This window comes from Leptinotarsa decemlineata, unplaced genomic scaffold (genome assembly GCF_025532065.1).
Source record: "Leptinotarsa decemlineata unplaced genomic scaffold, Ldec_3_MD MMD2_tig00026330_RagTag_RagTag, whole genome shotgun sequence".
NCBI lineage: Eukaryota > Metazoa > Arthropoda > Insecta > Coleoptera > Chrysomelidae > Leptinotarsa > Leptinotarsa decemlineata.
This window is the reverse complement of record NW_027412690.1, coordinates 11377512-11393662: the sequence shown is the minus strand read 5'-3', so window position 1 is coordinate 11393662 and position 16151 is coordinate 11377512. Positions and strand designations below refer to the sequence as shown.

At 36.5% G+C, this 16151-nt stretch overlaps 1 protein-coding gene across 4 annotated transcripts in view; it reads left to right on the top strand.

Annotated features, from left to right (window-relative positions):
- The window catches only part of LOC111505363 (EEIG family member 2), a 75085-nt gene that overhangs the window by 39346 nt on the left and 19588 nt on the right, over positions 1-16151 (top strand). For all 4 annotated transcript variants that reach the window (XM_074183124.1, XM_074183123.1, XM_074183121.1 and 1 more), the window contains exons 3-4: positions 7669-7980; positions 13456-13616. In XM_074183124.1, coding sequence (XP_074039225.1) covers positions 7669-7980; positions 13456-13616 — 473 coding nt within the window. The remainder of the gene's footprint in view (positions 1-7668; positions 7981-13455; positions 13617-16151) is intronic.

Sequence of the window (16151 nt, the reverse complement as noted above, 5' to 3'; positions counted from 1 at the left end):
ACAAAAAGATCTATTGAAGTAAGATATAAGGAACACATAGCACACTTATGCTGTGGAAGACCTGAAAGACCTGAAAAAACAAACAAAACAAAACCATTCCATAGACTTCAGTTGATTGAGATTAGTTAGACAAGTTAACAACAACAGGCAACTAGATGCCATTGAGAGTGTAGAAATAAGTAAACACAATAATATTATGAATAACGATGACGGACATATACCAAAGAGCATACTATATAGCTTGTTGAAATAAAATAATGTTGTTGGGTTTACTGATTACTAAATAAGGACACATTGCAAAAATAAATTTGAATAGGCATTATTGTGAAATTAATTTTTATATAGCTGAAAATTGTTTTATATAAACATATATTGTAAAATAATAGATACGGCAAAATTGTAAAATTAATTTAGGTTGGAATACCTGTATAGTTGGTACGCCTGGATGGTTTACCTGTATGGGTTACCTTTATAGCATAAATAGGGTTAGCTCGTATTAGTTTCTAGTTTTAATCTTCCTCTTTGTAAATGATCACACGTGTCGAGGTGTTATAAATAATAAATAGATGCTAACGCTACATGTAAACTGGACATAAGATTCTACAAATCAGTTAAGAATTGATTTACATGTATAGATAAAATAAATAAATCAGTCGGTTCGACCTCAAGGGTTGAGGTACTAAAAATCTGTCTTCAAGATATTATTCCAAGCTATAATATGCTTTCGTGAGTAAAAGTTCTTTCACACGTTTTCGGAATGTTTTTGGCTCTATTATACTTTTCATTTCAAATGGTAGATGATTGAAATCTTCCGAATCTCAAATACTATGAAATTTTTGAATTTTTTGTTAACGTTGAAGTCGGCTTAAGCAGAGGTATATTGGCATTTTGCCGGGTTTTATATATTCTTTCGGAAGGGAAAGTATTTTTTCATTTGAATTAGACATATTGTTTCTAGAATGAAGATGCAGTAGATTGTTAGTATTCTACTCTTTATGAAGAGTGGTCTTCAGTGGTCCAAACGCTTGGCTCTACATGTATATCGTATCGCCCTTTTTTGTAGAACAAACATTGATTGCATCAACTGCTTGCATCTACTGCTTGCTACATAAACCCCAGAAAACGATACCATACCTCAGACGAGACTCGACTAATGAAAAGTAAGAGGTTTTTTCTGCTATTTCCAGCTACACATATCGGAAAAGTCTACGGATATTTTTATAACATACTAAATATCATAAAAATAAATGCATGAGGTCGTTTAATTTCGATCAAATTGGTACACTCGACCACCCTGTAGATTTCTATGGGTGGAACAAAGCCTGCAAAAACGGTAACTAATCTTTTATCAAGTTTTTTACAAACTGTAGGTTTTCGGCTAAAATGAATAATCTGAAAGTGTCGAGTTTGTACATTCTATGCAGTTCTTGCTCAGCAATTAAACTGGAAATATTGTGCTTTAACATGGAACGCCAACACTTACCATTGGCTGAGATGAATAGAGCTGTAGGGCTTCTTCAAGGTGGCATGCGACAAAATGATGTAGCTCTTCGTTTGGGGGTCTCCCAAAGTGTTATCAGTCGATTGTGGCGGCGTTTCCGTGAAACTGGCAGTCCAGACAAACAACATCCAGGGCGAGGACGCGCTACAACTGCAGTTCAAGACCAATTTTTGGTCTTAACCGCAAGAAGACAACCGACAATCACAGCACCTGACGTGGTTAACGTGTTGCAGCAAACGCACCAGGTAACCATTGGTCGTGATACTGTCAGAAATCGACTGCATGAAGCAGATCTCCACAACAGAAGGCCACTTAGATGTCCACCTTTGTCGAGAGGCAATCGCGGTAGAAGATTAGAGTGGTGTCAAGCACATCAAAACTGGAATGCAAATGATTGGGCCACAGTTTTGTTTACAAACGAATCCAGATTTGGATTTCATCCAGATTCTCGTCGAATAAGACTGTGGAGACGACCTGGAAATAATGAACGTTTGAGACACGTCCAGGAAGTCCACACACACAGAGGTGGTACAGTAATGCTATGAGGCGGAATCATGATCGCCGGCAGAACCGATCTCGTTTTTCCAAATCGCTCCCTCACAGCTCGACAGTACGTCGACACCATTCTTCTACCTATCGTCCGTCCGTTTGCTGGTGCTGTTGGTGAAAACTTCCACCTAATGCACGATAATGCTCGTCCACATGTCGCGCGTCTAGTGACTGACTGGCTCACCAACGAAGGAGTTGATGTATTGCTATGGCCAGCACAATCACCGGACCTAAATCCCATCGAGCATGTGTGGGACATGCTTCAACGAAGAATCACTCCGCATATGGGGAACATTCATACAACGTTTCAATTGAGAGAGCTTTTAATCGCTGAATGGGCAAATGTACCTCAACAAGACATTGAAAATCTCATTTTGTCGATGCACGATAGATGTAGGGCCGTAATAAACCAGCGTGGAGGCCATACTTTGTACTGATTCCAATTTTTTTTGTACTATGATTTTTTTTCGGGGTGCCAAAGAAGAGCCATATTTTTTTTAGTTTTGCTTATATGCGCACTCAGTATTTTTGACCGTTTAATAAATTTTGTTGTAAGTTACATTCGTTTAGTAATCACCCGTCAATTTTTTCCCCTAAAGCGATCTAAAAAAAATTATTGCCATTTTTAAAAATATCCCTAGACTTTTCCGATGTGTGTATTTGATGATGACCCTGATAACGTAGAAGCCAGATGCAAGTTTTTTGTTGAGATGTTTTACGGGTTCATCAAACTTCAGGGTATTATCAATCCATAATCCCAAGAATTTGGCGCACGTCTTATTTTCGATGACATGCTTCTGGAGGCTTAGGTTTCCCTAAACAAATTTAAACGAAATTATGTTAGTTTTAGTCACATTGAAACATTAAGAATTAGAATCACACCAAAATTTTAACTTTCTCTAAATCAGTTTCAATTATTTTTCTCAGAGAGTCTGTATTATTTCCATGCCATAGTAAAGTTGTATCGTTTGCAAACATTGTAAACTTTCCTTGTATGTCGATATTATATAGGTCATTCACATAGATAAGGAACAAAATGGGACCGAGCACTGATCCTTGGGGGACTCCACAGGTGATTTTCGACAGACTAGAATTTTTGTTCTGCAACTTTACCATTTGAATTCTACCTGAAAAATAAGATCGGAACCAGTTGAAGGTTGTTCCTTGGATCCCATGAAGGAACAATTTTTCCAACAGCACTCTGTGATCAACGCAACCAAAGGCCTTAGAAAAGTCGCAGAATACTGCCGCAGCCACGTCGCCTTTATTGAGCCCTATATATAACTCTTCTAGGAAGACAAAGATAGCATCATTTGTACTTTTGGATCTGCTAGCTACTCAGTATATAAGTACTCAGAAACTTCAATATTTTTAGATGTTTTTACTGGGAATTCGCAATCACCTGTTCAAAACCACCCCAAAGAGGAATTTACCGCGTCGATCGCTTATCCTATCACGATGATAATCCGATTATTATAAACGAATTATTTTCAACCCGTACTTGATCTCTTTCCCGTTCCACATTTCCCACCGTAATTTAATTTCACTTTGGTAATGATACGGCATACTCGAAAGACCGACAAAAAAGCTGACAGCATACAGTAATTAAGTATGAAATAAATATTACTTACGGAACGTTATCTTTTTGTTTTAACGATGAGGCAGATGGCTTGAAAGAAATCCGACTGAGTGTGAAATTGAGTTTTTTCAACTGATGCGAAACAGTTGCGGGATTGGTGTTAGGAAATATTCAAAAGTTTTGTCCTTATTCATGAGTCTACGTAAGACTGTAATATATTAGATTCAATCGAAATAAACTCCATTTGAATCAGTCCACAAAAGTGGTCTCAGTCTCATATTAGTGGACTCCAGATTTCGATTTAGGTTGAAAATAAATTGAATCTAACCCATTGAATTATTACATTACACAATTTATATGATATAAACATGAGTTGTTAAACTTTTCTTTAATGATTTTTAAATTTGTAATTAGTTTTTACTTAAATTATGGTAAAATTATTGGAAATTAAGTTGGTAGAAGATTATATGATTCAAAGTAATCCAACAATATCTCAATAAAATGAGATTAGTTTTTCACATTCAAGCTGAAAATTGGTCCGAAATTTATGAACACAATGATCCTGAACATGCTGTGAATTGTTTCATAAACTTAATGCAAAAATATATACAAGAATGTACTTCAACACTCAAATACAAGAGATCTGATATTAAAAGGAAAGAGTGGATAACAAAAGGTATAGTAGCCTCCATTAATCAAAAATACCGATTGTTCATTCTTATGAAACAAAACCCCACCCAAGAGAACGTGAATAACTTCAAAAAACATCGTAACAAACTGAATGAACTCATAAAAGAAACCAAAAGAAAATATTACCAAAATAAAATAACTTTCCATCATCTCTTCAAATCTTTGGCTAACTTCTCATCTAACAAACCTCAAACATGTCGATTAAATTCATTTTACTTGGAAGAAATTACTGAAGAGGAGACATTGAAAACAATCAGAAGTTTGAAAAAAATAAAGCACCTGGGAAAGATGGGATAACGGCCGAAACTTTACAACTTATAGCTAATCATATATACAAACTATTGATGCACATCATGAACCTCTCACTGAAGACTGGTATTTTTCCAAAAGCACTCAAAACGGCAATTGTAAAGCCTCCTTTCAAAACAGGATCAAAACGAAAAGTCTCAAATTATAGACCAATATCACTAATCTCAAATCTAGCAAAAATTTATGAGAGACTTTTGAAACACAGAATCACAACATTTCTTAAAAAATATGAATTGATGTCGGATAAGCAGTTCGGGTTTCGGGAGAATAGATCGACAGAAGACGTTATTAACCTATTAACAACTGAAATAAGTCAATCTGTAGACAATAAACAACCTGCTCTATGCATCCAGGTGGATCTTAAAAAGGCATTCGATACTGTCTGCCATGAATTGCTTCTAAATACTTTGGAAAGTATAGGTTTTAGAGGTACTGCGTTTCAGTTATTCAAGAGTTACCTGAGTAACCGAGAACAATGTACCGAAATCAACGACTGCATAAGTTTTACCCGAGTCATTGAATTTGGTGTTCCACAAGGCACCGTCCTTGGTCCTATACTCTTCAATATATATTTGAACGACCTATTCAAATTGAATTTAGAAGGAAATGTGATGAGCTTCGCTGATGACACCGCAGTATTCTACAAAGGCAAAACTTGAGATGATTTGAAAATTTTAGTAGAACGAGACTTCGGAATTATCTTTGAATGGTTTGACGGGCAAATGAAAATATTATACTACGCGCTGATCGAGAGCCACCTCAATTATGGAGTCATTGCTTGGGGTGCAGCCAATAAAACGTTTCTTGTACATCTGGAAAAAAGCAGAAAATGATTCTCAAAGTCATTTTTAGAAAACCGTATACTTACCCTACCGAACTACTTTTTGATGAATCCAAAATCTTGGATATTCGACAATTATATTTTGTGAGCACTGTAGCCCGCCAATATAAATACAAAGCAAGCCTACATGCCATCAGTCATCCATACCTAACACGGCAAAAATCGAACATGTCGCAAGTAGCAAGACCATCAAAAAACATACTACAAAGAAGTTTTTTTATACTTAGGTCCAAAACTTTATAATGAATTATCAAAAACCCTGAAAAATATACATAACTTAAGAGTTTTCAAACGAAAAACCAAGTTATGGTTTCTCCGAATCCCCCGCCTTCAAATACATCAATATGTTGATGTAAAAAATATGTATTACCTATAATATTTATTAATTTTTTTTCTCAAGACGTTTCACTCTGATACATGTGTAACTTGTATGTGAATAAATTATTATTATTATTAATTGTTATTATATAGGTCATTATTTTTAGCTGATCCCATCATTGCTATCTCGGAAACTGTGTCGAATTTCGAATGATATAAAGAAAGGCAGAGGAACTTTCAATACTGTTTTATATTCGTTATAATCTGATATGAAACAATTTGCAATGCGACGATTCGTTCATTAGATTTCATCATCAATTCTATTATTTTGAATATGTACTTTCAGTGTTTTTCATCGTTTTTTGTAGCCACTTTAATAACAAATTCTGTTATGTTTCACAATAAATATCTGTATTAAAAAAAATGATGATAAAGAAAAAATAAACGAAACGTCGCAATGGAAATTGATTCAAATGAGATTATAACAAATATGAAACAGTATTGGGAAAGTTTCTTTGCCTTTTTTATATCATTCGACATGGAGGCGGTAGAGCCAAAAAACGAAATTCGACAAATCTATATTTTGGCGAATATTTTAAAAACAACCAGTGATATTCTAGATCTGAAAAGACATTATTCTAGTTCCCCAAAGTAGGAAACTTTTATCCAAGTCAACAGGCTTACTGTTTCCGAGATAAAAATAGTGGGATCGGCTAAAAAACGGACTGTATAAAGCATTAATGAGGTAGAAGTCAGTAAGTAGAACACGCCTGGGGAAGCTGTCGTATATCGAAACACGCGTTGAGGTTTTGAATAGACTACAAACTTTTTGATGTGTTCCCTGACATGACTTAAATTTTATTTTGACAAAACTTAACACTCATTGTAATATTTATGAAAACACCATGTTTGATTAACTCAGGTTTCCTGAACCACTCCCTCGTATTTCGATTGAGGTGAATTTCTCGTGAATCTAGCTTTCTAAACACGGGGGCCATAAATTTCAAACTTTTTTTTTTAGTTCCAACATTAGTCCACCACTGCGTAAATGCGAAAGAGGTCTCTTAGGGCTAGTTCAAATCGCCATTCCTCTTTATTAATTTTGTTTGAAATGCGGAGCTGGTTTATCTCTTTTTTAAAACCCTTCCTTGCAGCACATCGTATCCTCTTAATAGGGGAAACGTTATCAGAAATAGCAGCCCGGGGCGACTAGTCTAATGAGGTTATATGGAAGGTTTTGAGTTCAAGGGAAATTCGATATTCTCCAATTCACGCTCCGAATATGTTCAGAGGCTTCGTTTTGTTATTAAACTTAATCTCCTCGTACTTGTTTACCTGGAAATTAATTTCAAAACCAGACGAGAATGCAATTGCATCAAACGATTTACGGTATGCGCGTTTCTTATTCGAATATATTTTTCGTTTATGTTGCATTCGTAATCAATGAAACTCTGGTGGTCCATAAAAAGTGCACGGGAAGAAGTACTTTGTTCCTACCGATGCCGATACGAAGCATCAGTAGCTATTGAAATATTTGTATACTGTTGCGAAAGAGGCAAGTACGGTCCTGTCGTATACTAGATAATACCAGAGAAAACGGCGAACAGTTCCATCGGGGTACATACAAAGGTGAAGAAATATCTAATATAAATCATGCCACCACTTCAAAGCGTGCCGCTTGATTTAAAGTGATCAATTTATCAAAGAAAATATCTAGACAACTAGATATTTATACATCCTCGTATACCACAGTCGCATTCGCATTCTTGAATCATCGCGTTGGTCCTTAGTAGCAGCCAGTGGCAGCTCGTTCGCCTGCTCTCTTTTCTACGCCATGGACGTAACAATGAAATCAAAACTTACTCATTATTTTTGTTTCAGGCAAGAAGTCGTAGACCACAAAGTCAGTTGGGGGGCTAAGTTCACGTTCCCGTGCAAGATGATGGCTAACGCCTCCACGGGGGTTATGGAAAGGTGCCTTCTGAGGGTGTCTATCAGGAAAGAGTCGAAGGGCGGCAGATCGTTCAACAAGCTCGGTTTCGTGGATCTCAATTTGGCCGAATACGCTGGAGCCGGTCTCATCCACAAGAAGGCCCTGCTCGAGGGCTACGACGCCAGACACCGGCAAGACAACAGCATGCTCAAGTTCAAGATGGAATTGAACATGATATCGGGTGATATACTTTTCAAGGCGTGAGTTATATTTATTATTAATTTTGTTTTGTTTCACTTGTCATGTTCCTTTTATGTTTCATTAAAAGAAACAGTACCATCTGACGAAGTTTTATGCGTTTTGAATTACATTACTGGAATAATTAAGGACAGTTGAACACCTTATCGAAATATTGATAAAGTCACAATCTATATTTTATTATTACGGCAATAAAACGTTATCAAAGGCGGTGTAAGCGACATTTGCTTTCAATTTCATACGTTGTTATTGTTTCTAATACGATTGTATGAACCAAATGGAATGAATTCAATAAAATATAAATGGCGGCGTGTTAAAAAAGAAGTTTCTGTTGTATTAATGAAGCAGTTTTTACCTTCCTCTATAAGGTTTATAGCGATATAAATTCTGGTGGGTATACAGCAGCCCTATTCTGTGATTTTGCCAAGGTATTTGACCTTATTGATCATGGAATCTTGTTGCAGAAGCTTTAAGCTTTAGGCACATAAGTATTAGATGATTTGAATCATACTTATTGCATAATAAGCAGTCTGTGAGACTCCAGTGCGGGAAAATTCAAAGCAGGTGTCCCTCAAGGTTCCATCCTGAGACCCATCTTGTTTTTATTGTATACCAATGATACAACAGAACTGGACTTAACTGCTAGCATCACGGTATTTGCAGATGGTACCACGTTGCTGTGGCAGGGAAAATATCGTACAAAACTAGCCAAAGATGCCACTGAAGATATGGAAAAAATAAATAGCTCGTGCTCAGTTGAACTTGAACAAAACCCATCTCCTCGCCATTAAATGTGAACTCCCACAGCTTAGTTGGAATAACAACAATCTCGAGGTGAAATTGTCCTCTAAATTCTCAGGACTTCACATAGGTAATAAACTCAAATTCGTGGATCATATTATTACGCTGGCTGTTTCGTTATTAAGTCAGTTTCAAGAGTACTAGGTAGAACCTTTGCAAGATCTGCTTACTTTGCCTTCTGGAAAGTATGCAGCAAAAGCATGCTGCTGACTGTTTTTGCTTTACAGAAGGGAACTGCCCGGTATATATGTAGGGCAAAGTTCCAGGAACGCGGCAAACCATTATTCATTGAACAACGTATCCCAACAATAATCTCGCTATTTATCCTTGAAACTTATGTTAACGTACGGAGCCATTGTACGGGAACCAAAACTTCTACAATCAACGGCCATCCAAAAATTATATCAAATACAGCGATTGGCTTGTTTAAACATCACAGGAGCCATATGAACAACATCAACCGCGGAAATGGAATTAGTTAGTGGACTGACTCCTCTGGACCTGTAAGTAAAGGAGGTTGCGTTGATGGCCATGTTACGATTGCGCACGGCTGGTGTAAACCTCTAAGTAGGAATGGGTCAGTTGAGGTTAAGTCTATGATGGCGAGAAGCGCGTACTGCGCAACCTGTGCTACAGGCAACTGGTGATGCAATTGATCCTAGGTTTATGTTTAATAAACAGACGGTTCAAAAACCAAAGAAGGCTCAGGATGTGGAGTGTACTCCAGATCACCAAGCCTGAGGATTAAGTAGGTAATGGGAAAAAATACCAGCGTGTTCAAAAAGATCTGGCTGGGATATCAATAGCCACAAAAGAAATAACCAGGAAAGAAATTTCTGCCAAAAACACAACAATCTGCACTGGCAGCAGACTTTCCCTATTAGACAACGTGTTACCTCAGGGCTAGTACTAGAGTGCCACCAAGATATAGCCAAAGCCTTCGTAAATAACAACATTATCCTGAAGTGGATTAAAGGAAACGACAGGAGGAAAGGTAATAGCATTGCCGACTCTTTAGCTAAGGAAGCGGCTGGACTGAGAATTTTAGGACCCAATGGCACCTACGGCCTGATGACTTCGACAATTGCGGAACTAGCCGAACGTCACACCCATGCTCAATCCCTTAAGAGATGGGATGAAATCAAAGGATGCAATCTTGCCAGGATCATCCTGGGGGACCCTGGAAAGCTGGCGCCGAAGAAATATCTGGCGATTACCAGGAAAAATCTACGCTTATCAGTAGGATTTCTAACTGGCCGCTGTCAACTAAGGAAACACCTCCACAATATGGGGCTAGTGGATACACCTCTATGCGGTATGTGTGAACAGGAAGATGAAACTGTCAGGCATGTCATATGCGAATGTCCTCAGTTATCGTCAGGTCACCGAACATACGGTGACCTGCCGATATAAAGGAGATGTCTGCCAGAGAACTGTCCACCTCCCTGGAAAGGACAGGATGGGCGATGACCTAGGAGGACAACTCCTCGGGAGGATGTACAATGGTTCACATGTGGCCTAAGTGCTGTGTGCTTACACTCATCTTCCCTACTTTACAGATCCTTGAAACAATAAGTCTGATTCATAAAAATATAACTGCTCTTGATAATACAAATGAGCCGCACTATAATACACGACAAGCTAACTTGATCAGACTACCCCTGCCCACAATAACGATGGTAAAGGATGAATTAATATACAATGGCTGCCTCTGGTAGCCATATACCAATTGTGACGTGGCTCAGTTCGATCGAAATTTCGCGGCTGTTCGCACCGTTTCGATGGAATTCCCAGCGAATATTCCAACGACTTCGATAAAAATCCGAAGAATTTTCTACCTTCGATTGCCAAATATAAGCGCCATCCTCTCGCCTATCGGGACAGTCAAGTAGAAGTTACAGTGCGGTACGCGGAGCGATCTAATTAGGCGATAGACATCTGAATAATAGTTGGAGTTTCAGTTGAAGTTTATATTTGAAGTGAAATACAGTTGAGTTTGATTATTGTTCAGTTCAGTCAATTATTGGTAAACCCGCGGTGAAAAACGTAACAATATGAACATTGAATTATACAAAAAACACTTTTTAAATTAATCATTCACATGAATCAATCGCATTCAGGTGAATACATTTTCCTGAAAAAAAAATGCAAGGTAGTCCTATCGAGCTCATCAATGAACATAGTGAGTGGTTTTTTGCTGTATGCAGTTGGATAATATTCAAACAACAACGGCAGTAAATGCAATAGGAAGTTCAAACCGAACATTGCGGGAATAATAATTGCGTTGGATATGCAAATAATGAGTTAATTGTGCTCTAAAAATATATACGAGTGGGGTGATAGGTATCTTTTTCTGAACGATGTAGTGTGTGACGGCGACAAAAACTAGCAGATGGTTTTCGACTCGGTTTCAGGACAGTTGGAAGTTAATGTGGTATTGAATATGATAGTTATGGGAACGATATCAGTGTGAATGAATAAACGAAAAATAATTTTAACTTTGTGAGCGTACTTATAAAATTGAAAACTGAAACTAAAGAGTTACCTAAGACGGAAATGCTTCATGTCGAAGACTTGAGAAATTTTAAACCAAAATTGAAAGATTTCTGAAGACGAAAATGCTTCGTGTCAATAAAGAGATAAGAAACTCACGGTGAAAAGTTAGAAAGAGAAGTGGAGAAAGCTATAGCCACGAGAAGGAAATAACTGATAAAAAGGCTTTGGACAACTCTTGAACGATTGCGGATGTTTAGGAAGATTGGACAGCCTGCAGTGGTTAATATCATTGCGAATTAGAGCAACATCTTGTAAGCACAGTTTTGTAGTGCCTGTTCTCCACATTTCAGCATGAAGGCTATCTTCAAACAACTTCTGTGTGAATGCAAGCCCAACGTTGAATATTGTTAGCCAATGCTTTGTGCCAACCGAATTGAAACCCATCAACAACTATTGAGGTTTTGCCTTTCGCACTGAGGGTATTGGATATTCTCCATGATCGAATAAAAAATTGATAGAAAAAAAAATATATGATGGAATCAGCCGATACTTGATGAAAATCCATAACTAACGTATTCTAAAAACACTTTATTGTGTGATTTTCACACACGTGTCTTGAGACACGCCCGAGGAAGCCATTGTATGACGAAACACGTGTTGCGTTTTTGTAAAACTGTCCAATGAAAATCACACAATAAAGTGTTTAAGAATACGTTAGAGAAAAAATGTAAATAATGGAATTGAAGATTTCAGAGATTTCTTTTGAACATTATGTGTTAGTTATCATGAGATAGTTGTACCTCTTCAGGTGCTTTAATTATATATTTATTTGTTAAATAGGATACATTCCTAATATACAATAACAAAATTATAACTAACAAATAATTGATCAATATTTCAAAAATCATGACTCATCATCTTGTTAGTAATACCTTCAGTTACATTTGTTATAAATTTGATACAGTAGATCAGTTTTAAACCTTTTCAAAGTTGAAGCTGATTGTATTTAATGAAGCAATTTGTTGTACGTGTTGAAACCATTGACATATACTGAGTTCATACTGATTTTGGTATTAGTTCTATGTATATGTATGTCAAGATTATGTCTAGTGTAATATTTATGAATATCATAATTAAAACAAATAGATTTTTTAAGATATGTTCCAGTTAAATCATAAACATTTTTTGCACAAATGTCATTGTCTGGTATAAAAGTCTCTGGGATACCGAAAGCCAATTTAGGGTTGTTAACATTGTGATTATGGGAGTATATCGGTTTTCTCTCAATATAATTATCATTCCTCTATTTTGTTGTTTTTGTAGTTATGTCTGTTTGTTCAAATTGAAAGAGTATAAAATCGAAGCACAATAATCAAAGTGCGGTTGTATAATTGTTTTATAGACTAATATCTTTCTGTTTAAAGACAGATGCTTTGAAATTCTAGAGTAAAAATATAGTTTTTTCGAAATTTTCTTATGTATGTATTGAAAATGTTCTTCAAATGTGAGATTGCAGTCCAGTTGAAACCTTAAGTATTTTACAGTATTATTCACTTTTGTATAGAAATATTTATCTGGTTTATATTGATTTTTTTCATATTTGTATTTTGAAGTGAGGATCATGGCAGTAGTTTCACTCACATTCAATTTCAATTTATCAATTTTTATATATTTGTCAACTTTTTGCAATATCACATTCATTTTCTGTACAGCAGCATCCAGGCTTATATCACTGCAAGATGATAGAGTATTGTAATATCGTTTAAATATATAAAGAATAGTAAGGGGCCCAAAATACTTCCTTGGGGTACTCCTTTATCGTTTAATATTTCATTTGAAATTGTACCAATGATTCTTACTCTTTGTTTTCTGCCTTCAAGATAGTTACAAAACCATTCATACACTTTCCCCTCAATTCCGTATATTTTCATTTTGCTGAGGATTATATTTCTGTCGATTGTTTCGAAAGCTCCCTTCAAATCTAAAAATACCGCTACTACAAACTTGTTATCTAATTTTTTTATCTTTCATTAGACTATTGTCTGATTAATAATGATACCTAGTAATCGTCGTACATGTTATTTTTTGGATATTACCTAATATTTGCTATTTTTTCTCTATTCTCGAATGTTTACAAGTTTTCAGTGAATGAATACAAAACGTGCATCTTTTTTTTTCAGTCCATCTCCGTCGCTCAAGCAGAAGCAAATGAACATAGAGGATGTCAATAATGAACAAAGGTCTGACGATTTCTCTAGTGGTTCGTTAGGTGGATCCATCGCTAGCGGTAGTTCTGGTTTTGGTAGCCTTCCAAAGAAGAGAGCTCCCCTTTTATCGTCAGGTGAGTTTGCACTATTTGTTATCGAATAGTCCAGCTTGATCACTTACATTATCGTTACAGAAAGATCAAAATCAGAAACACTCGTGGTTTCAAGTCATTTGCGAACTTGACTCTTGTTTGTGTTGTATTCTTCGTCAGTTCCTACCTAGTTTACTCTTGGATAGATATTTTATAAGATAGATATTTTACTTTCCTCGGAATGTTATGGAAAACGCCAATTTTAAATGAATATATAAAAATGTTTCGACATATGATACAAGTTGAAACCATTCGACAGTAGAACACATACGTCTATTATCAGTTGACTTTGTTTTAGTGTAGTTTCCCTCTGCGTTATATCCGATGCCTGTTTAATCGCATCATAACAAACTATCGGGTGCTAATTTGAATTTATAGCCTGGCGATAGATCATGTTTCAGATAGTATAGTGGTATTTGGAAAATTGCTTTTAAATAGAATCGCGATATAGTCCAGACAAAATACACGAAAAACAGGGCCGACTTTGCAACAATTCCCCACAAATTGAGTTTTTGTAGAGACTTCAAATACATCAGTATATATCAGTATTTCTCAAAGTGGGCGATAATGCTCCCTTGTGGGCGTTGGAGGCCAATAGGGGGGCAGTAATGGGCACAGAGAATATTTGGGGGCGTTGAAGCGGTTTAGGGGGAGCGATGGCTAATTTAAAAATGTTTTTTTGCTTTTAACACAAACTTTAACTCTCCTTCACGCTTAACCCGCGTTTCCTCGTGTAACGCCATCTAGACACTAACTATTTCCTGTCCTGTAGTTGCTAAACTGTACAATAGATGGCGGTAACCTTCAATGCGAAGCGTGAAGTTTCCAGTCTCCATTCTCGAAAGTACAAGGCCCGTTCGCTGCCTCAGATAAAAGCGCGCGCGTCATTCAGCCAGTAATGTCATTCGAATATCACGAAAACAAGTGAATTTAGTTAGCGACTAGCTAGGTAAAGTGCTGTACTTCGGCATTTTTGAAGACAAAATTATGTCTGAAGCAAAACAGAAGAAACGGCAGTATAGCGCGGAATATATAAAATATGGATTTATTCAAAATGCCACAAATCTATTTTCGCCCATGTGCCTTCTTTGTTAAAAAACATTATCGAATGAAGCGATGAAACCCTCAAGGCTACAAGATCATTTGAATAAAATACATTCAGATAAAAAAGACAAAAGTGTGACTCATTCTCAAGAACTGAAAAAGAAACCCTCAGCTCAGCCAACTGTGTCAAAACTTATTTCAACGGCTTCTAAGCAAGACGACGACGGACTCCGAGCTTCCTACAATATCTCCTTGCTAATTGCTCAAACAGGTAAACCTCATACTATTGGAAAGGATGTACCTGCAATAAAATAAGTAATAACTACTGTGCTCCATAAACCAGCGACAGATATCCGAAAAATTCCTTTGAGCAATAGTTCCGTGCAAAGACGAATTGATGAGATGGCTGAAATCATTGAAGAGTCATTGTGCAATCATCTGATGACTTCTAAATTCTCAATTCAGTTAGATGAGTCCACTTTACCAACCAATGAAGCGTTGTTGTTGTCATACGTGAGGTTTATTAAAAATGAGAAAATATATCAAGAACTACTATTTGACAGAAATTTAGAGACGGATACAAAAGGAGAAACCAAATATGGAAAAATTTTGTGATGAGAAAGAAATTCCACTGAAGAATATTATATCAGCTGCTACGGATGGCGCTCCGTCTATGACAGGACGTCACAAAGGCTTCATAGTGTACTTGAAAAATAAAATTCCCGATGTGCTCGCTGTACATTGCGTCATTCATAGGCAACATTTGATTGCAAAAAATTTGAGTGAGCGCCTCTCTCAATTACTGACACATTATTTAATCAGATTTGTGTTGCTAATGATGAAGATTTCAACCGATTGCTATTTCACACAGAAGTGCGTTGGTTATCAAGAGGTAACTGTCTGACTCGATTTTACAAACTATTTGACTCTGTAATAGAGTTCTTGGAAAACAAAGACGAATAATTGCACGACAACCTCATCACTTCAAAGAATGATATTGCGTACTTGACAGACCTGTATAAATCATTTAATGATGTCAATCTCCAACTTCAAGGTGACGACTTGAATTTGATCAAAACAAAAAATGTCATTGCTGCTTTTGTAGCCAAATTGCTCTTATACAAGAATAATATCAAATTAAACGTGTGTTTTAATAACATGAATTAAAGTTTTCCTAATATTACAAAATGGTGTTTTACATTACCCTTATCAGAAAGTCTTATTTTCACATGACACGCATAATTCAGTTATTAAAATAATGACTGCGATTGTGATTCTTAAGATGTAGTAAAGTAAAAAAAATTGGGAGGCGCCAGAAAATAATTAATTCTCGAAGTGGGCGTTAGACAGGATAAGTTTGAGAACCTCTGGTATAAATGAATTGTCAAAAGTCCTGATCGATTCCACCTCTGCATTATTTTCTATTCCAGGTCAAAGGTCACAAATTTTTGTTTTTTTTTTCCGTATATCTCT